General features: G+C 42.8%; 1 protein-coding gene across 1 annotated transcript in view; it reads left to right on the top strand.

Moving 5' to 3' along the window:
- IQCA1 (IQ motif containing with AAA domain 1) overlaps positions 1-22,390 on the top strand; it is a 105,008-nt gene that overhangs the window by 22,800 nt on the left and 59,818 nt on the right. The window contains exon 6 of the mRNA XM_035566333.2: positions 4,589-4,776. Coding sequence (XP_035422226.1) covers positions 4,589-4,776 — 188 coding nt within the window. The remainder of the gene's footprint in view (positions 1-4,588; positions 4,777-22,390) is intronic.

Here is a 22,390-nt window from a genome sequence, read left to right on the forward strand (position 1 = left end):
TGTTAAATTCACTTCCACACTCATATTTTATCTATTTCATCTTCTTGTTCCCTACCTATACTCTTAACACTGATTCTTTATCTTGATCTTTCACACCCTTAAGTACATTTGGATCAGTTCTTACAGGCCAAGGAAGCAGTTTTCAAGTTTTTAAGTCTCTGTTTTACGTTAGCCCACATACACCTAAGTTCTTTTGGTGTTTCCTCATGTGTCAGAACCTTATTCCTCCTGTTACTAAACAAAATTCATGCTCTTCCTGTTGCCATTTTTCTGTGCAGTTTTTCAGTCAGTTTTCATGCCCAGCCAGCTGGAATTTGCTTGGAAAGATCCTGAGAGACACCAAGTTCAATTCATTTGTTGTTGACATGACTGCATTGATGTCAAAGTAACCGCATGAAAAGCCAGGCCAGTTGTATGCTCACCTGTAAAGCTTCCCTTAAAATCCAATAGCTGTGGCTTGACTTCCTCACAGCTGCTTGATGCTTTCCTCCTCCTCCCCCAGAACAGAAGCCAGCTTTTGGTTCCTGACATGTGTAGGCCTCCTGGTCTTCACTCATAAACAGGGTGCGTTGCGTATGTTCCCCATTAGGCTGCCACAAATCCTCCAGGACACATTTATCATGACCAGCTTTGCTCTTCACTTCGTGCTCCCCCTCACCCATCTGAATCGCAGTGTACTCATTCCAAGGCTTTGCACTACAGGACGAGCCCCTGTTTGGCAACTGTCTGTCCACCGCTAGGCCAACTTCAAAGGCTGTCATTTGTTATTAACGTACTCGCCATTACTCCTCACAACAGCTTGCCTGCCGGAGCTGACTCCCACTCAGATCAAGTGTCTTTTTGTACCTGCCATGTCATACTATCTCGTTGGCTCCTTTCCAGCCCCTCGCCTCCTCCCCGTGAATCCGGCTTATCTGGCCGTCTAGCTCCGAGCCAGCTCCACTTTCCCAGCAATGGAAGCAATCAAGCAACAGCATGTTTCATGTCAGCAACAGCCTTTTCCTCCTTGTAAATAAACTCTTTTCCACATGAGCAGTGGCTGTACCCTAATTTAGAAAGTACTAATGACAAGGAAGGAATAGGTCTGGAAGAAAAGACAGTCCATCGAGAGCATGGTCTTGACCAGCCTTCCTCTTCTCGTTCATCTCTTTTTTCCCTTTTTTTAGTGAGTTATTGAAGGTGGGTAACCAGACTCATGGGTAGGTGTTTTCCTGTGGTTCCTGTTTGTTTTGTTTTATGAAAGTAAAACAGTACAAGGAAAAGAGAGTGAGGAAAACACGAAGGGCAAATACAACAGAGCTTCTTTTTATAAGCTGTTGTAGAAGGATATGTCTGTACTTCAGCCTTAGGGCTTTGACTGCAGCTCATACACAAATATCAGCAGACATATTGATAACCATATGGAGACCAGACAGGTAGCTGCACAAATATTTACTCAAGGCCTTGGGTGGGTTTTGCACATCAGAGCACGTTCTGTAGCTCTGTTGCTATCAGCATCTGAGACAATTAGCTTAGAGCTTCGTGACGTGGAATTCAAGCATAGGTATGATCTGTATTAGTTCACTGAGAGATAAGAATCTCCTACTTTTGGTCTTGCTCATGTGGGCATGTTCTTGAGAGTTCAAACTGTTCTTACCTCACCTGCCTTAGGTACTGATGAGACATGAGGGTAGTAAATTCGCAGTGACAAGCTGATCTTCACAGGCTCCCCAAGCACCCACTGGAGAGCAGTTCAGAAGAGGAGCCAAGCGAAGATGAGGTTTAGAAATGGTGAAGGGAAGCTCTCCTCACTGTGCTGCTGCATGGGCCTTTCTGCCTCCATATTGTTACATGCTCCATGGGCCTCCATGTTGTTCCTCACTCATCCACCACTCCCCTTGCAATGGCTCTGGCCCTCAGCTGCCGCCTTGGTTGACTGATTCACCTCATTATCCTGGGAGAGAATTAACCTGAGGGGATGGGAGAGGGAGAAAAGATAAAGGAGGTTATTTTCTACTTCTTAGAGAGCTGGACTGGTTCACTGCAGGGTCAGGTGAGTGCCAGAGCCTGTGCAGGAGAAGACAGGGACCACCCATCCAGCAGACAGAGTGGAGGTGGAAACTGGCCATTTCCAGTGCCAATAAGCTGTTCATGTAACGAGCCAGCTCATGAAATTTCATCCTTAAGTGCTCAGATAAATTCTGTAGAGGAGCCTTTCTTTCTCCATCAACTGCAAGTCAGCCATACTAAAGCTGGAGATATCCTTGTGCCTGTTGCGCGCAGTTGCCTTGGCCTGAACATTGATTCCATTTTTTCTGCCTCTGTCTCAAAGGAGATGGGCCAGGGGAACCTTCTGCCCACCCAGCAGGACACCTCTGATATTCACCATAACTACCTTTGCTCATGGAAATATTCATTCAGTCCCTTATTTTCTCAGCTTTCTTTCCCTTATGCCTATTCTTCTTGCATATCTTCCCAGGAAACGCTGGAAAACATATTTCTATATAAAACATCCCTTACCCTCACTTCCCCTAGTGAGCATCTGGTTAGAAAAACTAGCAGGTTGTCTGTGCATAACACACTGCCTATTTGCAGGCTGTGCTACAGAAACATGGAAGAGTTGTGTTGACTTTAGCTTGCTCGTCCCTTCAGTAGCAGCAATGGTACCAGTACCTCTAGGCACTAGTACTCTAATGGGAACTTCTAAGAACAGCAGTCCCTTGAGCATTGCACTAGTGAAGCAAATAGTTGAGTGGGAAACTGCCTAAGGGAAGTGGATCTTGTTTCTAGATTGCAATCTGGGAAGCAAGCCTCTTGGGCCCTCCACTGGTTTCCAAATGAGCACTGAGGAATTAGCATCACGTCTGCTAGGTATGGCTATTCTGAGGTGCATTTAACATTACAGGTAAAATACAAATAAATAGCACCAACATTACCTGTGCTGTACTTTAAAATACTTGCTGTGGGAAGAACTGGAAACACTTGACTGCTAATGGAAAGTGAGAAATGGGTGAAGATAAGATCTGAGGGTGAAAGGCAGCATCTTTGGGTCATTATTCAGGATCAGAGCATGTGCAGCTGCTGTTCAAATGCATGCTGCTCGTCTTGTATCCGTCTGAATATTTTCTCGCCGGTGGCCTTGACCAATTCGTTTTGCATAGTGCAAGTCACACATTGCAGATGCAGGGAGGGCAGTAAATTGCTTTCCTGAACGGGGCCTCTAACGCTTACTTTGGATACTGTGCAAACGTGCTGTGTTCTTTCTGAAACCAAATTTGCTTGGCACTTGTTAGTGATTTTTGGAACCTGGCTGAGGCATGGAAAAACACTGAATAACAGATCTTAAATGTAAGCTGGTCAAACCTTTGATAGAAGCTTTTTTGTCTTTGCGGGAGTCCTCTGGAATTAGGACTTAGAGCATAATAGAAAATACATCACCAGAGCAAGGAGAATTTATGACTAAATTAGTGTGAGATGTGCTGATTTGAGGACAATCTCTATACATTCTGAAGGTGGAAGGCCAGAGCAGAAATGCAGGGGGGGTTGTGCAAACCAGGAGTCCTGGGCTTTTGTTCACATATGCTGCCACCTATATGTGAGTCACAGACTTTGAGGAGTAAAACACACTGCATTACAAAACCAGCTTATTAGATTTTATCTTCTTTTCCATTCTTAAATATGACATACAATATATAATATAAATACTTTCCAAGTATATGGAAAATATTTTGTTCTAGAATTGAAAAACAAAATCAAAGCTTATTTTAATTTTTTTTATTTTCAATATACTCTTTTCTCTACCTTCCAAGCTAGGAATAGCTCATAATACACTGGGAACATCTTAACTTTATCAGCCATTGCAAACTAAAAAATATAAAGTTTCAGACCACCCAGACAGATGGTATTTTTCATGCTTCTGTATTTGCATACCAGAACGACTTTCATTTTTATCTCTCTTAAAGTGCACATGTAAAATCAATCATGGAGCAGAAATTATTATTGTAAGACTTGAAACTGGTTTAAAAGTCCTTCTTGCCAAGGTTATCAAATCATGGGAAACTTGGGGAGCTATGATTTTTATTGCCGTGTTTGGGGGTTTGTTTATTCTTTTTTGTTTGTTTGTTCCTCAAGGGAAGTCAATTTCCTAAAGGAATATGACCAGCTGCAACAAAATACCAGGAAACCACTGACCAAGCAGTGCATATAAAAATTTTAAGTGAACAAATTAAAAACAATGCTGGCTAATTAAAAAGTACCAATGGGAAGTCCAAACATTTGAAATTTCAATTAAAAATCTCTGGCACCCTTCTGACATGGATAAAGTTGGCATTTGCAGAACAGCAGCTTTCTCACCTGTCTCATTGAGCTCCCAGGATCCCACGCTGAAAGAGTTGTTTTTGCACATTGCAATGTTGTTAATTAATGCTGAAAAACTTAACAATAGGCCATTGTGTGCATCCAGGCACTTTTTATGAGCATAGGGCTTTTTTCCTGGCTTCCTGCAAATAAGTTAAGGCTTAAGCTGAGATTCACTGTCAACCTGGCATTCCAGGGTGTATTAAGTTTCTTTTCATTCGTATCTTTTGTTTTCTTCCCTTGTCGTTTTCAGAGCCTACCTCCTCACTTAAAGGCAATGAGCCCTTCACAGATGCATGCCAAGCAAGTAAATGCCCTGCAAGGTGAGGTCCAGGAGAGAAACGAGGAGGTATTTATCAAGGGCAAGCTGAGAGAAACAGAGGGGCTTGACATCAAGGAAACTCTCGAGGATCAGATCAGCCAATGTTTCATCGAGTGTCGGTGAGCAGAGAGAAACCCTTGCCCCTAAGGAAAACCATTTGCCCCAGGGAGTCTAATTTTGTAGTTCTTACAAATTGCAAAATCCACCTTACAATCCCACTGCAAGCAGTACCTGCAGAACGAGCAGCAGGGCTAATAATTGGGGAACCCAGGCTAGAGCATTCATTATTCCTTACACAGCCCAGCAGGGATCAGAGGTGCACCTTGAAAGACTGACTGCAGAATCAGGCCCGCAAAGATTAAACTGGGGATGCATTCAAATTGCATGCTAGCTCGGGCTCTAGCTTTGTAATTATAAAAAGCATACCTACAGTTTAGGAACACTGACTTTTTTCCCTGGCTGGATACATAAGGTTTAAGAGAGTAACACAGACTTCCACAAGACAGAAGTGTAATTATTTCCTCTAGCAAATCACGTCACATCACTGGTACTGCAGTCCAGGTGCCTGCTGCTGGTGTTATCTATCAGCCTGTATGAGTCTGAAATATGCTTGTACTTGAGGCCTGACCTTGAAGACACTCCCCCAAACATAACTTTATTTAGTAGTGCTGCTGATCTCAGTGAAACTTCACGTCTCAGTAGAGTTAAGCACGTACTTACACGTTTTTAAACTGAGTGCTGACACCTATAGTTCTCTCAGGAAGTTTACTTTAGCTGAAGTTTGAGACTGGCAACTTTGATATGGCAATACTGTAAAGCCTCATACTAAGGAATACACACTGTTTCTGTGATACAGATATTTTTTTCCAGGATTTACTCTATCCAGTGGGTTAGTATGTAAAAGTAAATTGGGAAGCAGGGCCCAGAAGTTCCAGGATTTATCAGCAAAATTTAAGCTGTTCTGCATATGATCACTTCCAGTGTTTTTGTGTCTTGAGCTGCTTGGTGACGTTACAGGGGTTGTATTCATCTTGTGGCCTGGTGTCACATCCATTCATTATTCGGTGTTTTTTTCAGTGTACTGGACCTTTCAGTGTACTGGTATGTAGTTTCCAGTTGGAAACACAAATGCTTTCTGATGAAATCTTTCTCATGAATAGATTCTTATTCTTATTTATCCCTTGACTATTCAGTCAGGCTTTGGTGACTATACAACAGCAATTGTGTTTGTTAAAAAAAAAGTCATAAAAATAGCACACATGTTTATCACAATCCATTTTTCTTTTCTTGTACTTCTGGATCTTATCTACCTTTTAGACTCTAGTATATATTTACCCCATCTAGCCCTCCTTTAAAAATAACACAGGGTTTTACAAACCTCAGTTTTCACAAAGCACTTCCCCATCCCCTAAATCAACCCTGCTCTTAGGGCCCAGACTGCACAGTGCTTGAGCTGCCATTTCCTGCCTCTTCCCACAACTCCCATGTTCTGAGGTACAGAAAGATCTTATTTCCTTTGCTTAATATTACTCATCTAATAGTAATTCTCTAGCATAGGTCAGTCGTGTCCAATTATCTTGTTGCTAGAGGTTGAGGAAAGCTAGCTGAAATACTGTGTATAATTGTTTCTTTAGGAGATTAACAGAGAACAGGCAATCTCCCAAAGAATAAACCCAGCTGTAAACCTCTTTAAAAACAGTTACAAGATACTATTAAAAGTAAAATCCTTCCTATCAAGGCAGTAACAGCAGATACCAAAGAGCCTAATCAATCCAAATAATCATTTGGAGGAAGCTAACACCAATGTTTGATCACTGGAGGCAGAGAGGAGTGGCTGAAGGAGCTATTCATCAAAACCCTTGCTACCTATTTTATAAGTGACCTGAGCCTCATGTATCTGTGAAATACTCTGAAGAAGGAAAGTGGAGTTTAAATGCTGAGCCTTCTTATTCAGTAAGCCTCACAAGCAAAATGGGACCCTGTTGTTAAATTTATATCCCAGATGTGCCCAGGGGCCCAACTTCAGATGAGACTTCAAGACTGTAGGCAGACAGAGTCAGTATCCCAGCATATAAATATGTGATTAAAGAAGTTCTAAGGAGTCTTTAACTACCCAGTAAGTTGTCTGGTCTGATCTAGTCAGGTTCAGTAGTCTTGAATCTCATCTAGACTCGAAAATTGACAAAGATTAAAGCCAATGTGTGAGTATAAGCCCCACATTAATTGTTCTCAGATAGCTTTATGGGTATGCTTTTCCAGAGCAAGTGATTGTATTAAATGGGATTAAGATACACCCACACACAGAGTTAATCAGCGGCCACACTGCTTATCCACAAGGCTTTAGTCAGACAAGTTGTTCTTCTGCAACTGAGAAAGACTGAGAAAACAGCTCCCCTCTGATCTTGTGTTATAACCACAGACAGAACTGCTTCTCTACCCACCCATCTAAAACAATCTGATTTTTAAAACGAAATAAAAATCAGTTTTAGGCTAAAACAGATCATTTTGATAGAGCACAATTAAAAGAGGTGCTGCATGTGACTTTATGGCAATTACGTGGTGTGCCTGCATGTGGGGTCATCGAGTGGCAGAGGGACAGCAACAGACTTGTTGCCATCAGAGCAGTGTGTTCAATCATACTCCCTGTTACTATCTTCTTTTAAATGAACCGTCCCTGAGCTTACCTAAAAATCACTAAGGCCCATTTCAGCCAAGACTAGACAGATCTCATTAATAAAATCTGTTCTAGTGACTTAGCAATGTGGCAGATAATACCCCGTCCCCATTTTGCAGCCAGCGGGAGGGCTGCCATCAGCTTCCGCAGAGGCTGGACATCACCCAATATTTCAGCTCATGTGGATCTGGCTGAGTGATGCCGTGGTTTGTGGGACAGAGAGGAGGCACCGAGCTGCCTGCCACGATGCTCTTCACGGGAGACCTTCATTGAGATGACCAAAATAATTTTCCCGGCAGACACATTCGCTTGCTTCCAAAATAGGTGAAAGAAAAATCAGCGTGTTGCTACACAGGGGAAGCACGTGTGTCAGGCAGAGCCAAGTTGTGTCTTGCTCCTGCCTGGCCTGCTGAGCAGTGGGCCAGATCTGAAGTGTCAAGGTTTACATTATTACCTGCCAGGATATACTTTGGCTCTCCATTAAGCCAGTCTACAAGATCAACATCTAAATGTAGCTTATAAATTATTCTTTAACTAGGCTTTTTGACAGAGTTTACCATTTTCCGTAGTCTATTAAATAAACAGATAGCTAAAAGGGAACAAAGATTCTTTTGAATGAATTTTGCTGTATGTACTAAAAAAATAAACCCAAACTTCCATACTTCATCCTTCAATTGGAAAGGGATGTGATAGGAAATACAGTTAGCAGGTGTTGTCTTTCAGCACAGCTACTATCAGATTACAAAAGCAATGAGCACGTATTAAATTCCTCCTCTTATACAGAGAACTGTTATAAATATTTACTACTTTGTTTGCACAAGGGAATAGGAGTAGCTTCAGTCATTTCAAAAACCAAGACAACTTCTTATGAAGATAGGCTCTGAAAAAAAAAAAAAGCAAAGCCCAGAGAAATAGGTTGAACAAAAAAGTTTCAGTTGCTTTATAACAAAAAATATTTTTTTATGTAACACTACAATTAATAGCCCTACTGTCCATCGTTCTCTTTATCTGTATTAAACTTTATGGAGCTCTTCTTATGTGGGTGGCGGATTATTCACTTACAGCTTTCTAGATTTGTTTTGCCTTGTTCTTGTGGTCAATACTAAAAAAAAAGAAAGATTTTTTGAACGGTTGAGATCATTTGAAAAAAAAAAAAACATCATGCAATCTACCTGTAGGCCTCCCTGTTTTTCAAGGTAGCTATGTTATTCATGGAACAGGAGTACAAATACTCCAAAATTAATACTTGCTGTGATTATATACCTCTGAGCCTGGATTTTAATCAAATGACTCCCACACATTCCATCCATTATATTAATAACAGAGTTTTATATTAAAATGTAGCAATTACATAGCTGGGGCTTTACTTTCAATTTCCTGTGCTATTCCAGACCAGAAACATTTTTCTCTTAATTTCACATTCAGGGTTTTGCACTGCATATGCAAAAACTGTCATCATTGTCTTCTCCACGGTATATACCAACAGTCCCCAGATAACAAATCTTTCTTGGATTCATCCCTAAATTAAACAAAAAAAAGGTGGGGAGAAGGGTAGAGAAGGATCCCCTTATTATATGGAAAAATGTTGTAGTATTTTTGTCTAAGAAAAGTCTGCTCTGACAGAAATCAATACGAAGGATCAGAAATCAAGATGAGGTTTTTATTACCAGAGATAGCCTGAAGAATCACAGGGGAGAGCCTAATACACAGGCTTTGCTGTAATGTATCTTATGCCCTCTAGCTGTAACAAATTATGCTGTGAATTTCTTGGAGGATTTATATGCCTCTGCTCAGCGCTCTGGGGAACATTTCATCAGTGGCATTGCTGACCTAATAACAGGGGATCTAAGTAATAGCAACTTTTATGTACGTTATGTGTTATTCCCACAGATTTGGGGATTGGTTTTCTCGAGGAAGGAGGAGGCGAGGGGTAAATGTGCTTTCATAATAGGTTTACACTTTACTGATTAGCTTTGAATGATCTTCTCGCTCTGCCTGCTGACTTGAGTGCTGTCAGAAAAAGAATTGGCCAGGCCTCATGGTGAGCGAGTGAGACTTCTTCTGAAGCGGGGGGTTCCTGTGCTTTATTTATTCATTTGGAGCATTCCTGACAGCCAGCCCAGGCTTTGATGCAGAGGAAGGGAGAAAGAAATAGGAAGCGATCGTGTTATATTTCCCTTTTTCACAGGACTGTTTTGTTGAAATGAGTTCACTGCCAATATGCCTGTTCACAGGAATCCCTAGGTAGCAGGGGTTGGGTGATGAGGAGGCAGGAGGAAGATGAATGGATAGAGAGGTTTTGCACTGAAACTCCACAGAATAGGGCAAGTATTCATTTGTGTCAGGCACTGCCCGTATCGCGTTTCACACTCCAAACACATTGCTCCTTATGAAGTTAATATTAACGTGTGTGCAAATTGCCAGGAGATCCATCAGCAGCCGAAGTCTTGCCAACAGGACAGAGACAGATTGCACCTTGGCCGTGCCAGCCCACGCCACCCCTGCCCTATGCTCCCTTGGCCCTGGGTCAGAGGAGCTGTGTCACTCTGAGTCCATCCAGACCCATCTCGGTCTCCGGCCCCGTTGGGATTACTGGACGTGCCCTCAGCCTGCCAGAAGCTCTTTCCAAGGAACCAAGCAGTACAGAGAGCAGTCTCTGCACAATATGGCACCAGTTCACAAAACAGCTGATAGGAAAATTGCTTAATAACTAGTTTCTGTGCAGCAAGCCGCAATGGCAGACAGTTCTTTTAAAGAGCAAGCTCCAGTCTGGAACTCCTTGGAACATGACCAGATAGACACAGTACCAGACCCTTAATCACAGTCCACTCTTTACAATGCCCCGTTACTCTTAAAAATGCCTTTCCTTCTTCTCTGCCATCCCTGCAAGGGCACTTCTCCCGTAGAAACCTACAGAGGAATGCGTCTCTTGCATCTGGTACTTTATATTCAGCACAGACAGGAGTTACTGCCCACAGGAGCTGTTTATAGATGGGTGATGAAACGCTCTCTTTCACCTAATCCATATTGTCATTACTTGTTTTCCCTGTCATCATTAAAGGATCATCACGCACTCACGAGCCACTTGTATGCAACATTCCATTTGGGTGCAAAAATTACCAGCCAGAAGTAGCTGTGAGCTCAATGTAAAAAAACAGGATGTTCTGCAACTGGGGATAAATAAGGGAATTGTCTGCAAATCGCATCAGATGAGGAAGAGATGAACTAATTCAGAAAGAGGTCTATATCTGCAGCACAGTTTTCTCCTGTCCTTATCTGCTCACTGAAGTTGATCATACCCTCTCCTAGCCTCGTGTATTCAGTGCGCTGAAAGCCTGCACAAAGTGAGTTCTTCAGAGAATATCACAAAAGAAGTCAAAGCTTCTTTTGAATCACTCTGCTCAGGTGTTTCTCCTCTGAGCCTTTCTTCAGGAGGGCGAAGACAAGCTCTGAGTTGTGGAGGTGAAGCTCTGGAAGGGGATGGCAGAGGCTTGGGGGTCCTCTTCTCTCCCAGTACTTTGTCTTCCTGCAGAACTACAGAGACGTCAATACTACAGCAAATGGGCACATTTGCTAGATTTTGGCTAAATACTAAAAATTCTATGTTGTTCTTTCATCAGGCCTACGGAGAACAGAAGAGAAGGTTCAGGTAAAGCTGAATAATAGTACTCCAAAAAAAAATCTAAGGAGGAGATACTCCTGTTGTCTCTAAATCAACTTATCCAGAATTGTTGCCGTATTTCATGTTGGGACGAGATTTGTCTTTTACAAAACCTCCAAGCAAGGGACAGAAGAGATGACTTCTGTTTTTCAGTCCATAGCTTCACCTCTGTTTTCTGACAGAGGTAACAACTTTAGATTTTGTAAAGGCAGTAACCTCTGCATTGTAACAATTAGTGCTAGTACAAGGTGCTCTCTGTATGTCTTCCTGCAAAGCCAAAAGGCCATTCGTCAGGAACAGCTTACATCTAACATCAACCTTTCTGGGCATGGCTTAGCCTCCACCCAGGTGCTCAACTGTACGTTGTGTAGACACTCAAAGCTATCTTCAAAATCCAACAGGAACACCACAGCCATGACAGTGCATAGCCCTGGCAGCAAAACCTGCACAGGACCCTACAGAGATATTTTGTCAGCTATGCTGAGCCCCTTGCTGCAAGCAGTCACGCCGCCATCTGAGCCTGAGCCGGTTAGTTCAGAGCACATCTGTGGGAACTGAAATCCTGCCTCTGGGCTGCAGGGTGAGACAACCTCTAAGAGTGATTAATTAACATAATTAGGAGCTGTAAACATTAATGGGTAATGTTCAAGCCTTTCCTAACACATTCCTAAAGCTTCCACTGAGTAGTTATCTATTGACTCATTTTGGCAGACATCTTTAGGGCTGGAGGGAGCGAGGGAATGGAATGCAGATGCATCACTGGCTTACCAGAGGAGTACCAGAACAAATAACCCACCAGGTTTCTTTGAGCAAAGGGAAAATAAGTTATCATAAACAAGAGGGTTGTTGTGTATGGTGGGGGAGAGCAGAGAGTGTGTGCCGAGGATTAAATAAAAAGATTATCTGAGAAGCAGGATGTTGAAGAGGCCAGGACTGCAGCCCACAGTTCTGCAACCTGTTTTCCCTTCGACTGGAATCAACTATTAAGATCTGATAGCCATTAAAAAAAAAAAAAAACTCAGTCATTCTTGCTTGTGGGAACACCATTGTCCTCTTTTAAAAGTGTGAACCCCTCTAATTCCAAAGGAGGGGCAACTGTTATTAAGTCCATCTGCAGTTAATCTACTTTATTGGGTGTCCGTGGATTTACAGGAGGCAGGGGACACCTCTGGAAGCTTCTGTGCAGTGGCAGAAGTTGCCTACTTCAGTGCATGCTAAGAATTTATGAGAGTGCTGACATTAATGGAGGCGGCTTGATGGCTTTTGGGTGGGATCAGCCGGAATCCCCTGGATTCATGTATTTCTCATACTTGGTGAAACACAGATAAATCTTGGTAGCGGGTATCTGCAACAGTAATACCAGTTGAACCCTGGTGTCAGGCCTCCAGAGACGCATTGATAGTATCAATGGTTCTGCTTTCTAAATCATCACAAACTCTGAAATATGTTGCCTTCCCATTTTTGTAAGGCTCCTTGAATTTACACTTCAATTTATAGTGATTGGCAGCTCTGCATAGTGATTAAAAACATATGCAAAGGACCCTGCTGCTCTTACTTAATTTCCTATTTTGTTCATTGAACTTTCAAAAGTTTGAAATAATCAAGGAACAAAAATAAGATTATTAAAATATCTCAGGTGCAAGTCAAGATTCCCAGTTTTCAGCATAACTTTTGAGCCACTGCTGCACATAAACACATCTGCACCAGCTTTCCAAACTCTGTTGTTCCCTTCCAGATAGACATTCATATATCGTGAATCACTACAAGTTGTTGGTGACCTTACCTGAATGATCTCTCCTTTGACTGACAATTTGTTACTGAAAATGGGGTCAGGTCCTGATATTATTTAGCACAGCTAGGTCCTTATCCTAAGAAGACTCCTGTTAGCTTCTAAAGAGGGGTTCATGTACTTTAGGTGCAAGTTTAACAAAATCAGGGCTGTTTCAAGGGTTTTACAGACAGAAGAGCATGCTCTTGTACCCCAAGGACTTGCTGTCCAAGCAGTTCACCATCAGTGCAAGCTCAGGGAAAACTATTTCAGTGCCATGGAGGGCTCAGCATCTTGCAGGAACACTCAGGACTTCAAGCATCTGCAGACACGTATTCATCTTTTCATTGGGCATGATTTGCATTGCACACCTTTTGCCATACTTGCATATAAATTATTCATTAGCGGCATTAAAAGCTCGTTCAGATTTGAACAGTCACACGTTACAAAGCCATAACGAGCGTGGTTCTTCTTCAGACCACTCTGTCCTTCTCCTCCACTCTTCTCTTCAACCTGCTTCCTTTTAAATCACTTGCTCAGAAAGACTTAACCTTTTTGGAGAGGGACTTTTTGCAAGGGCATGTAGTGACAGGATAAGGAGTAATGGTTTTAAACTAAAAGAGGGTAGATGTAGATTAGATTCACAGAAGAAATTCTTCCCTCTGAGGGCAGTGAGGCCCTGTCCCAGGCTGCCCAGAGGAGCTGTGGATGCCCCATCCCTGGTAGTGCCCAAGGCCAGGCTGGATGGGGTGGGGGGGCATCCTGGGCTGGTGGCAGGGGTCGTGCCCATGGCCGGGGTGGCACAGGGTGGGCTTTAAGGTCTCTTCCAACCCAAACTATTCTGTGTTTCACCATCCCATCTTACAATCCCAGTTTCTGCCTCTGCAGTTTTCAACTGTAAAGCTCTAAACACTCTGGTGACTATAGACTGTAGGCAAAATTTTTTAGAGACTCAGCCTGTGGAAGTAGGATTTTTACAGGGACAGCAAAGATATATCTGTTCCAGATGGTTGCAGCTCCTTGTCCTACATCATGAGATCAAAAGGATAGGTCCAATTAGATATTTGCATTTTTAGCATTGGCAAAATGGTGTCTGCAGCTAGTCTCCTTCCTGGAAAAACCTGAATCATTTGCGATGGTATTTTCAGAGCTATATTTGTAAGTTGGATGTTCAGCATCTAAACTTTCAGCCCAAATTGTCAAAAGTTTGAAAAATCAGCTGAGAAACTGAGCTTTGTAATGGATGGTGCCAGGCAGTGACAGTGGGGACGTGCTAACGCCAGAACTGGAAAATGGGTCTGGCTGTCAACACAAGATGAGAGCCTGGAGAAGGTTAATCATCAGAGGGTAGAACACAAGGGGGACAAGAGCAAGAGCAGGCAGATGCTTGAGCTAGGAGTGCTTCAAGCCAGACAGCGACACAAGAGACACCCGCCACGAAGCCCCAGAGAAGGCACCGATAGACGAGAGAGGAAGCAGGTTTTACAGCACGTTCCTCCACCCAGTGCTGCCTATGATTTGGCTCTCAGAATCATGTTTTTGGTGCATAATTCTTCCAAATATTTTACAGGGGACTCTAGCCTGCCAATTACAGGCCCAGTTTCAGGAGGTTAGGCAGCACAGTCTGGAGGCAGCCAGGGGTATGGTTCTGCTCACAGGCAGGGGATGCCTCTTGTATTCTTGCTCTCGTTCCTAACAGCACAGTGACAAACAGGAGCAAAATGGATGCAGCAAGCAAGACCAAAGCAGTAAGTCTCAGTATGTGTACTGGGTGTCACAGCTGCTGTTCAGCAAGGGAAAACTGAAGGACCAAAACCACAGCGTTAGTCCAAGGGCAGGCTGCTCTTTGACCTGTCATGCCAGTCACTTCCAGCCCAGTTCTTACAGATACACCCATCCCGAGCACTATTCTGCAGGCTGAATTCCTGGCTTCACTCACTTTCTACTTTTGGATTTGTAGCACTACAGAGGCAAAACTGACCATTATAACAAATTTAGGTTAGCTTCCCTTCCTACCTTCCTTAAATGGCTGAAAAGGACTCACAGATATCCAGGGTCCCTTGACCTTGAGTTTAAACCTCCTGCTTAGCATTAAAGCTCCTAAAAATATTCATTCCTTTATACGTCCAAAAGTCTGGAATCGGCTAAAGTAAATAGCATTACTCTGAGTTGGTCCCATTTGCAAGCAAGAAGAAAAATCTTGTAACTAATTAGCTCATTTTCCTAAAGTACTCATAGCCATCTACAGTAATACTTGGGAATTAAAAGCTTGAAAATGCTAAGTGTTGCCGACATAATGCAACAACCCCCCACTGATATTCTCAAGGACACTTCCCGAACAGCAGATTTATTTGTTGTCATAGATACTCACACAGACACAAACACCAGTAAGGTTCAGGGCTTGCACTTGCCAGCAGCTTATTATAATACAGCTCCACATGTTTTAAAGGTTGGATCGGGCTTTTTTCTGGGAAATGCTGCAGTAGTGCCCTGCACAATGGGTGCGTTAGGTCGCAGTTCTCCCACACTGCATTTTCTGTATTCCTTTCTCAAGCAGGGTCCCCATGCAGCAGACAGGATTTCTGAAGGCAGGGACAAATGGAGTATTTAACAGTGGTATCTGGGGCCTGATTTTCATCTCAGAGCTGGTTTCTGTTTCAGTAATCCATCTCAATACCTACCATGCTTGGCGCAGATGGGTCTGCTCTGCAGTCTGATCTATTCTTCGTTTGAGCAGCACAGCACAGTCCTAATCAATAAGAAAGGAAGAAGGGAGTAAATTCCAAGGGGAAGAGGAAGGGACCCAGCCCAGCAGATTTTTCACTTCTCTCTCTACCACAGAGAGGTATCTTCTCCAGCAAGTTAATACAGAGCAGGTGGAGGAACCAATTCTCCCACTTCCCCCTTTCCTGCCGAGTGAATGAAGATATGCTGGGATACAGGAACAAGGAGCAGGCAGACAAAAAAGCATCAGGAGTCCCACTGGTGCCTGGTGGAAGGACAGAGAGGTACTGGGGAGTCAGTGGCTGGCAGAGGAGAGGTGTTTAAAAGATATTCTGGGAAAAGAAAGAGTAAGGAAAAGCTTAGAAGTAAGGCGAATAAAAATGAACAGGAAGCACAGAGCAGTGGTTCCCAAACTACAGCCCTTGCTCCACAGAAAGATCTCTTTGGAAAAGCAAGCAAAGGAAGTAGAAAAGACATTTTCAGCCTTGGCTCTATAGAATGCAAAGAAGAAAGGAAGCAAGTGGGGAAAAAAGAAACGTGGCATGGACTGACACAAGAAGCAGAGCAAAAGGGTAGCAGAAACATTCACAAGGAGCTAGAGAGGCAGAATCAGAAAAGGAGGGATGAAGGAGGCATATAACTGGGGGAAAAAATACCCTAAGCTACCAATTTGAAAAACAGGGACAGTTAGAACCAAAGACTGATGGAAAATATGAAGCATGTCCAATGGAAAGACAAGAGCTGTGCCCGGACGTGTATGCCACCAAGCAAGCTCAGGTGGATGTATAAAAAAAAGACTCGATTGTCTACAGCCAGGAAGTCTGATTTGACTATGGAGAGGATGAAGGCATGCGAGTTATGGTTGGGAATACGGCTGTGAATGACAGCCTGTTATTCTTTCTCACGGGATAAGAGGGATATATTTAGTTCTGAAATACAGTCCTTTCACTGTTTTCACTGACAGTGGGTTTTTCGGAGTTTACATACGGGGGACTGTAGCAGCAGTGTGTCTGATGGAATATAAGGCTGAATCAGGCCATTGTGGTTTCAGTATGCCAGCGTGTTTATTTAACAAGCTGCTGACAAGTTACTTAAGTGCTGAATTTCAAGTGAATCCCACATACAAGGGACTTGCATCGTCTAGCACAGAAACTCCAGGCTTCCACTGGAAATCAGTGTAACATCTACCACACTGCTGAGACAGCTTCCATCCTGGTCTCATTCCTCCTTGCCCTTCTTCACCTGTACCTTAGCTCATCTGTTTTTCAAGCCAAATGTCAAAATACACAATTAGACTCAAGCTCAGCTGCCATAAGATACCACTAGGGTTTCACACCTATGCCCTTCAATATGGGGCATAATTCAAATTCTCATAGGGTTAAGCAAAGGGAGATGTGGGCAGCAGGGTGGAAGAAGCAGGTTATCTCATCAGCCTCCAGGTCTCTATAATGAAATAGCCAGTACAGGCTCTGGGTGACAGCAATATTACCTGGGTAATATTGCACCCTGGTAAGGGTGCCAAGGGCAGGTGAGGCGAGACATCTTTTCTCCTTTGAGCACTTTGCATATTTCCCTTTGGAGCACCAAACTGCACATTTGCTAGATGAGCAGTGTGCTGCAAGGTTTGGCAAGCACCTAGGTAAATCCTCCCCAGTGCAAACTTAGCATTAAAGTTGGTCCATCCAAATCCTCTACTCGGATCGAATCCTGACTTAACACCACAAAGGTTTTGAGATAGTATTTCTGAGGGTGGAACAAGAACTTGCCTGAAACCTGAGTCTCATCCACTCCTTCCAGAATCAATGTGTTTCAGTTTTACTGAGAATTTCAGCATGGGGGAGATTAGTCAGACTCCATCAATCAGGTTGGTTTTATTATCTAGGTCAGAGTCCAGGGCTTTTAAGTCATGCCGTGTTTCAGCCCTGTGCAGATGCAACAGAAAATCTAATTATTTATAGTAAAATTTACTTTAAACACGCCCAGCTATTAGGATCACAAACTATGTTTTGTCTGCTGTGTCAGGCATCCTCAGGACTTACGCAGTTGTAGTATTAGGAGTTATCATCCTAGGCAGAGGAAGAGAGATTTTACACTGCATGTAAGGGGCTTGCTGGTTCTTGTTAGGCTCTGCTCATAAAAAATAACGATTTCAGCATAGTCCCATTCAGTGTGATGCCTGACCGAATAGAAACTTGTTTCACTTGGGCAAAGAGCACAGAACCATAAAAGAGCTCAATACTTGCATAAAAGATGTACTCAGTACTTACATAAAAGACTTCAGTACTTACAGAGATATTTATATAATACCAAGAAACTGCATCACTCCTAACTAAAATCTGTTCAAACACTCTCCTCTCCTCTTAGATTGTCTTACTGACACATTAATCCTGTGGTGGCTTGGAAAGGAAATTTGCTTTCTTGTTTTGTGCTCCCCATCACATAGGGAGACTGGCTCTTTCCTGCAGATTTTTCTGGAAAGCATCTAATCCAGCAAGTAATTTTGAAGATATTGGTTTAAAGTGTGGCCGTAAGTTAAAGCCTGCAGTCTCTGTAGCTGCAGGAGTCCTCAAAGTATTCCAAGACAAAATACAATTGCTCCAAGGGAGCAAATTCCAGAGCCGGAGCTCTGCCATCTTCCGTATTGCATACATGTGCTTCCCATCACGGGCTCAGCTCTCGTGACTGCCACAGAGGGGGTAACACTATGCCCAACATATCATTTCGCTGTCATCCTCTTCTGGGAAATCATGTATAACATGGGCTTTTATTCTTTGTGTATTGCAAGGTTTGCAGTTGTGGGAGGCCTGTGAACTGGTGGGAGTGAAGGTGGGAGAAGCTGATTGTAGCCTCTCCCACATATATGCCTGTATTTCATTCCTGTCCAAACCTAATTTTTACATTCCTCCCGTCGTGAGCTCTGCTTTCCTACAATAAGGCCATTCCAAAGAACTGATCCTCTGTATAGGCCCATAAAGCAATACATTTAGATCTCCACTATTTAAAAAAAAAAAAAAAAAAAAGGAGAAAAAAAAGAAGAAGGAGAGGGGAAGAAAAATACACACCTCTAGGGTTAGCAAGTGAATAAGCAACTTGCCCTTGAAGTTTCAGCCTTTCTTCTCAGATTGCGCTTCCCACACTTCCTTACCTGTTACACCACTTGGGAAGAAGGATGTTACCGATGTTTGGGCGCTCTGCTTTTGCCGCGAGTGGGCTGCGGGTCCAGCTCCACATTCCCAGAGGACAGCCCCTAGACCTCTGGTCAGCTGTCTGTCCCTTCCTGCCCCATTGCCAGCAACTCTCTGCAGCACCTGCCCTGTGTACCAAAGAAACGTTTAAAAACCATGTTATCAGGCCACAACATAAATGAAGAATAATAGAAAAGCTACATTTTGTGCTTATAATTGTTTAAATTTGAGTGTATTCCACTGAGAGTAGCACGTGAAAAAGAATTCATTTGGAGAGGCAATGCCTGAGTCCTGCAAAAGGACTCAGAATTGAATTAAGAATTCAATTCTTAATCAGTCTTTAAGATTGCCCCCATTATCAGCCAATTTCAGGAGATGACAGAACATACACCAGAGAGATGCAGAAAACAAGTAAACAAAAATCTATCTATGTATACATACACACCACTCCAATTTTTCTTTCACATAACTAAAAGGTGAGGGTTAATGAGCTTGGCATCTCCAGGTATCCCAGTGTGTTTCTTGGACTGCAAAGGTGACTAAGTTTTTCAATTAACACCTTTGATAAATGGATGCTCTTAGTACCAGCCTGAGACTAGTTTCTAATTGAGCTCATCTAGAATGTTTCTCCTTTTTTTTTTTTTTCCCACCTGCTTTTAAATTGCCAATGCAGAGATTCTAAGTGATTTTTGTTGGTACTGAACTATTAGGTTGTTAGTATTGACCAGGAGCCTTTGAAGACCAGGCATGTTTAAACATCTCTAACTTTGTATACATTTTCTCAGCAATATTCTTCAAGATCAGTCTCAGGTTTTTCCCCTTTTTATGTTCTGTGTATACCTGATTGTGATTTATTCAAATAAGGCTGCTCAAGCCAATTGGGATGAACACTGAAAATCATGCACTGTGACTGCTTTCATACGCATGAAATTGCCTCAGATTTATCATTAAAGAGTTCATTTAAACACTCATGGAAACCACAGAGAACTGGATCTCTCGAAGTGAACAAGAATGTTAGCAGCAGAAAATCTCAGAGCATGGCATTTGGTTGCTTTCTTAACTTAAGAATACATCATGCCACATTTTCAACTTCTCATTCCCAACTAAGTTCTTCCACATCACAAGTGCTTTTGAAGCAAGCGTCATCTTAGCTACAACTAGTGCCATTTGCACAACACTGCGATATTGATCTTAAATGAAGTTGCAAGCCACTCTCCCAAGCAGTAATGTGATGCCTGACAGATGCTGATTACACATTGTCCTTTACAAACGCTTAAAGACAAGTCATGGACGTGCAGCAGGTCAGAGGCACAAGGATCCTTGAATAGGACAGCTCTGATATAGTGGTTGGATAAGACAGCATGCACATGCAGATCATTTTAATACAGGGAGGTGAAAAATGCTGCCAGTTATGTCAGACTGAACTGTATTTCTGCACTGATGCCATAGAAGTAAGGCAGACTTAGAGCTCCTCACAAGAAGGAAATTAACTGCTGAAATACATCTGATACTGCTTTCACCATCACCTCAGATTTACCCATCTTCACTCCACAGTAAAATTATGCAAGCAGTTATAAACCAGATGAAAATCACATTGTTTTAGACCTTGCCTCTGGTAGGCTGGGTTGTTTTAACCACTGACACACAAGGTTAACTATTATGCTTATACGCTGTGCTGTATTTGAGTATTTAAATAAGGACAGATCAAAGCACAAAAATTCTCTGTTCGTTTTCAAGCTATCGGTCCCAAATTTCCCAGACAGACATAAAGGATGCATATGCTGAACAGTGCGTGCAGGGAGTTTGACATGCCCCAAGTGTGTTGAATTTATTATGCACGCACACAACTCTCCATCCAGCATATGAACAAAAGGTTGAGGCAGAGCAGAGGCATTTGAGAGTTTTTAATCAGCTAATACCTGTAATACCCTTGAAATACCTCAAGTACCTTTTGCAGTCAGGTGGTGGCAGAAGAAATACAGCACATGCCAAAACATCACAGAACAAAGAGGGCAAAGTCCAGAGAGAGCCAACACAGCACGAGTGTCGGCAGCACTTTTCCAGATGGGCGACCTGTCCAGGGCACCATCACCACAGCAACACCATCAGGTTAAAGCACAGGTCAGTGAAGGGCCATGGCAAAACAACACAAAGCAGTCATGCCCAGCCTGCACCTTCTTTCTCCTCCAAAAGAGATGTGTTTTTTTTTTTTTTTTTTTTTTTTTTGCTTCTGACACCTTGACTTCTAGGAGCAAAAGTGATCGCTCAAATATTTCATAAACAAATCCGATAAGAGAAAATGTTCAGCACACTCCATTTCACTCCGCTTCCCAAGTGACTTGGTGATGTTGGAGGGTAAGCTATTTTTCTTGGCTGGCCTTGCTACGAAATTGCATGCTTTATTTTCCTCTTTACAGAATTCATATTGTGTTAATAAAGAACTGTTGACTCCCTCTGGCTGACTCTGCAGAAAAGCTATTCTTGCAAAGCTTCTAGTCTGAGTTAAAGTAATCTTGCTTAAAACTGGCCATAATTGTTTCAGTCTCTTAAGTTTAATACTAAACACAACAAATATTGCCAATTTGAGTCAGGATTTGACATTCTGGGAAGGCAGGATAAGCTGACCAAAGGTAAGGAATTCAGTAAACGCAAGGGGAATTTGACCTGGCATTTCTTTGAGTCAGCTTCTGTATTTTTGACCTCACTCTGAAAAGAAAGGAAAGATGTAAGAAAATCAAAACAGATGAGAGTTTAATGAGACTTTTGAGCTCCAGCATACTCATTACTCCAGCAGCCAAGTCCCCCAGACGTGGTGCTAGGCCCTGAGGGGAGCTTCCTCTGCATAAGGATTGCTCAATGCAGCCTCATTACAGCCTGGTTGACAGAGCTGCATTCTTCAAAAGGCTGTAGACAGTCAACAGGAAGCTTACGCTGGAAATAAGCCTAAGGACAGTCTGTCTGTGGAAGCTGGTGAGCAGCCCTTCACTTTATGAGACAGCCCAGTGTGGAAGACAGCCCGCTTCATGGCTCCAGTAAATAATGGGTCATTAAAAAGTCCAAAATAGAATGACAGTAACTTAAAAAAGTGTAAACGTTATAGAAAACAAATAATGAGTGCAGTGTTGGATGTCAGTACCTGCAGGTAATTCCAGCAGATAGGATTCACCATACTCTATTTCTAGACCTAACATGAAGTCATTCTGGTTATTAGTGCAGGTTAAATCAGGTAGATCAGGTTATTTTGCTTTTAGACTAGCTTTATGTGTTCTTAGTATCCTGTCAGTAACACAGGTTCCATAATACTTTCTCCTGTAGGTTTCAGAGAAGCAAAACAGGATTTCTGGTTCTATAGGGCCTGTGTCTGATAATCAAGTTATACCCCAACACAAGCATGTACACTCAATTTAACGAATTACTCACTAATAAGGCAGATACAGATAGGCCTGGCAAGGCCAACAGCAGTAGAAGTGCTGCAGGCTGGGCTGCTGTGTGACAACCATGATGTGCCCTGCTCCTTGCCCAGAAACTCTTCCCTCCAAGGGTGGTGATGGGATCCCGGTGTCCTTGGGTCCACCCGGAGATGCTTTCAGTGTTACTGCAGAGAGCCTCACACCAGGCTTACCAGCAGCTCTGCCCAAGACCGTTCTACATTGCAGGAGTCAAGCCAGAAAAACTGAATATCTTCATAGGAATCTGCTTTCTCATCACTTTAGTTTTATTT

This window comes from Cygnus atratus, chromosome 6 (assembly GCF_013377495.2).
Source record: "Cygnus atratus isolate AKBS03 ecotype Queensland, Australia chromosome 6, CAtr_DNAZoo_HiC_assembly, whole genome shotgun sequence".
Classification (NCBI taxonomy): domain Eukaryota; kingdom Metazoa; phylum Chordata; class Aves; order Anseriformes; family Anatidae; genus Cygnus; species Cygnus atratus.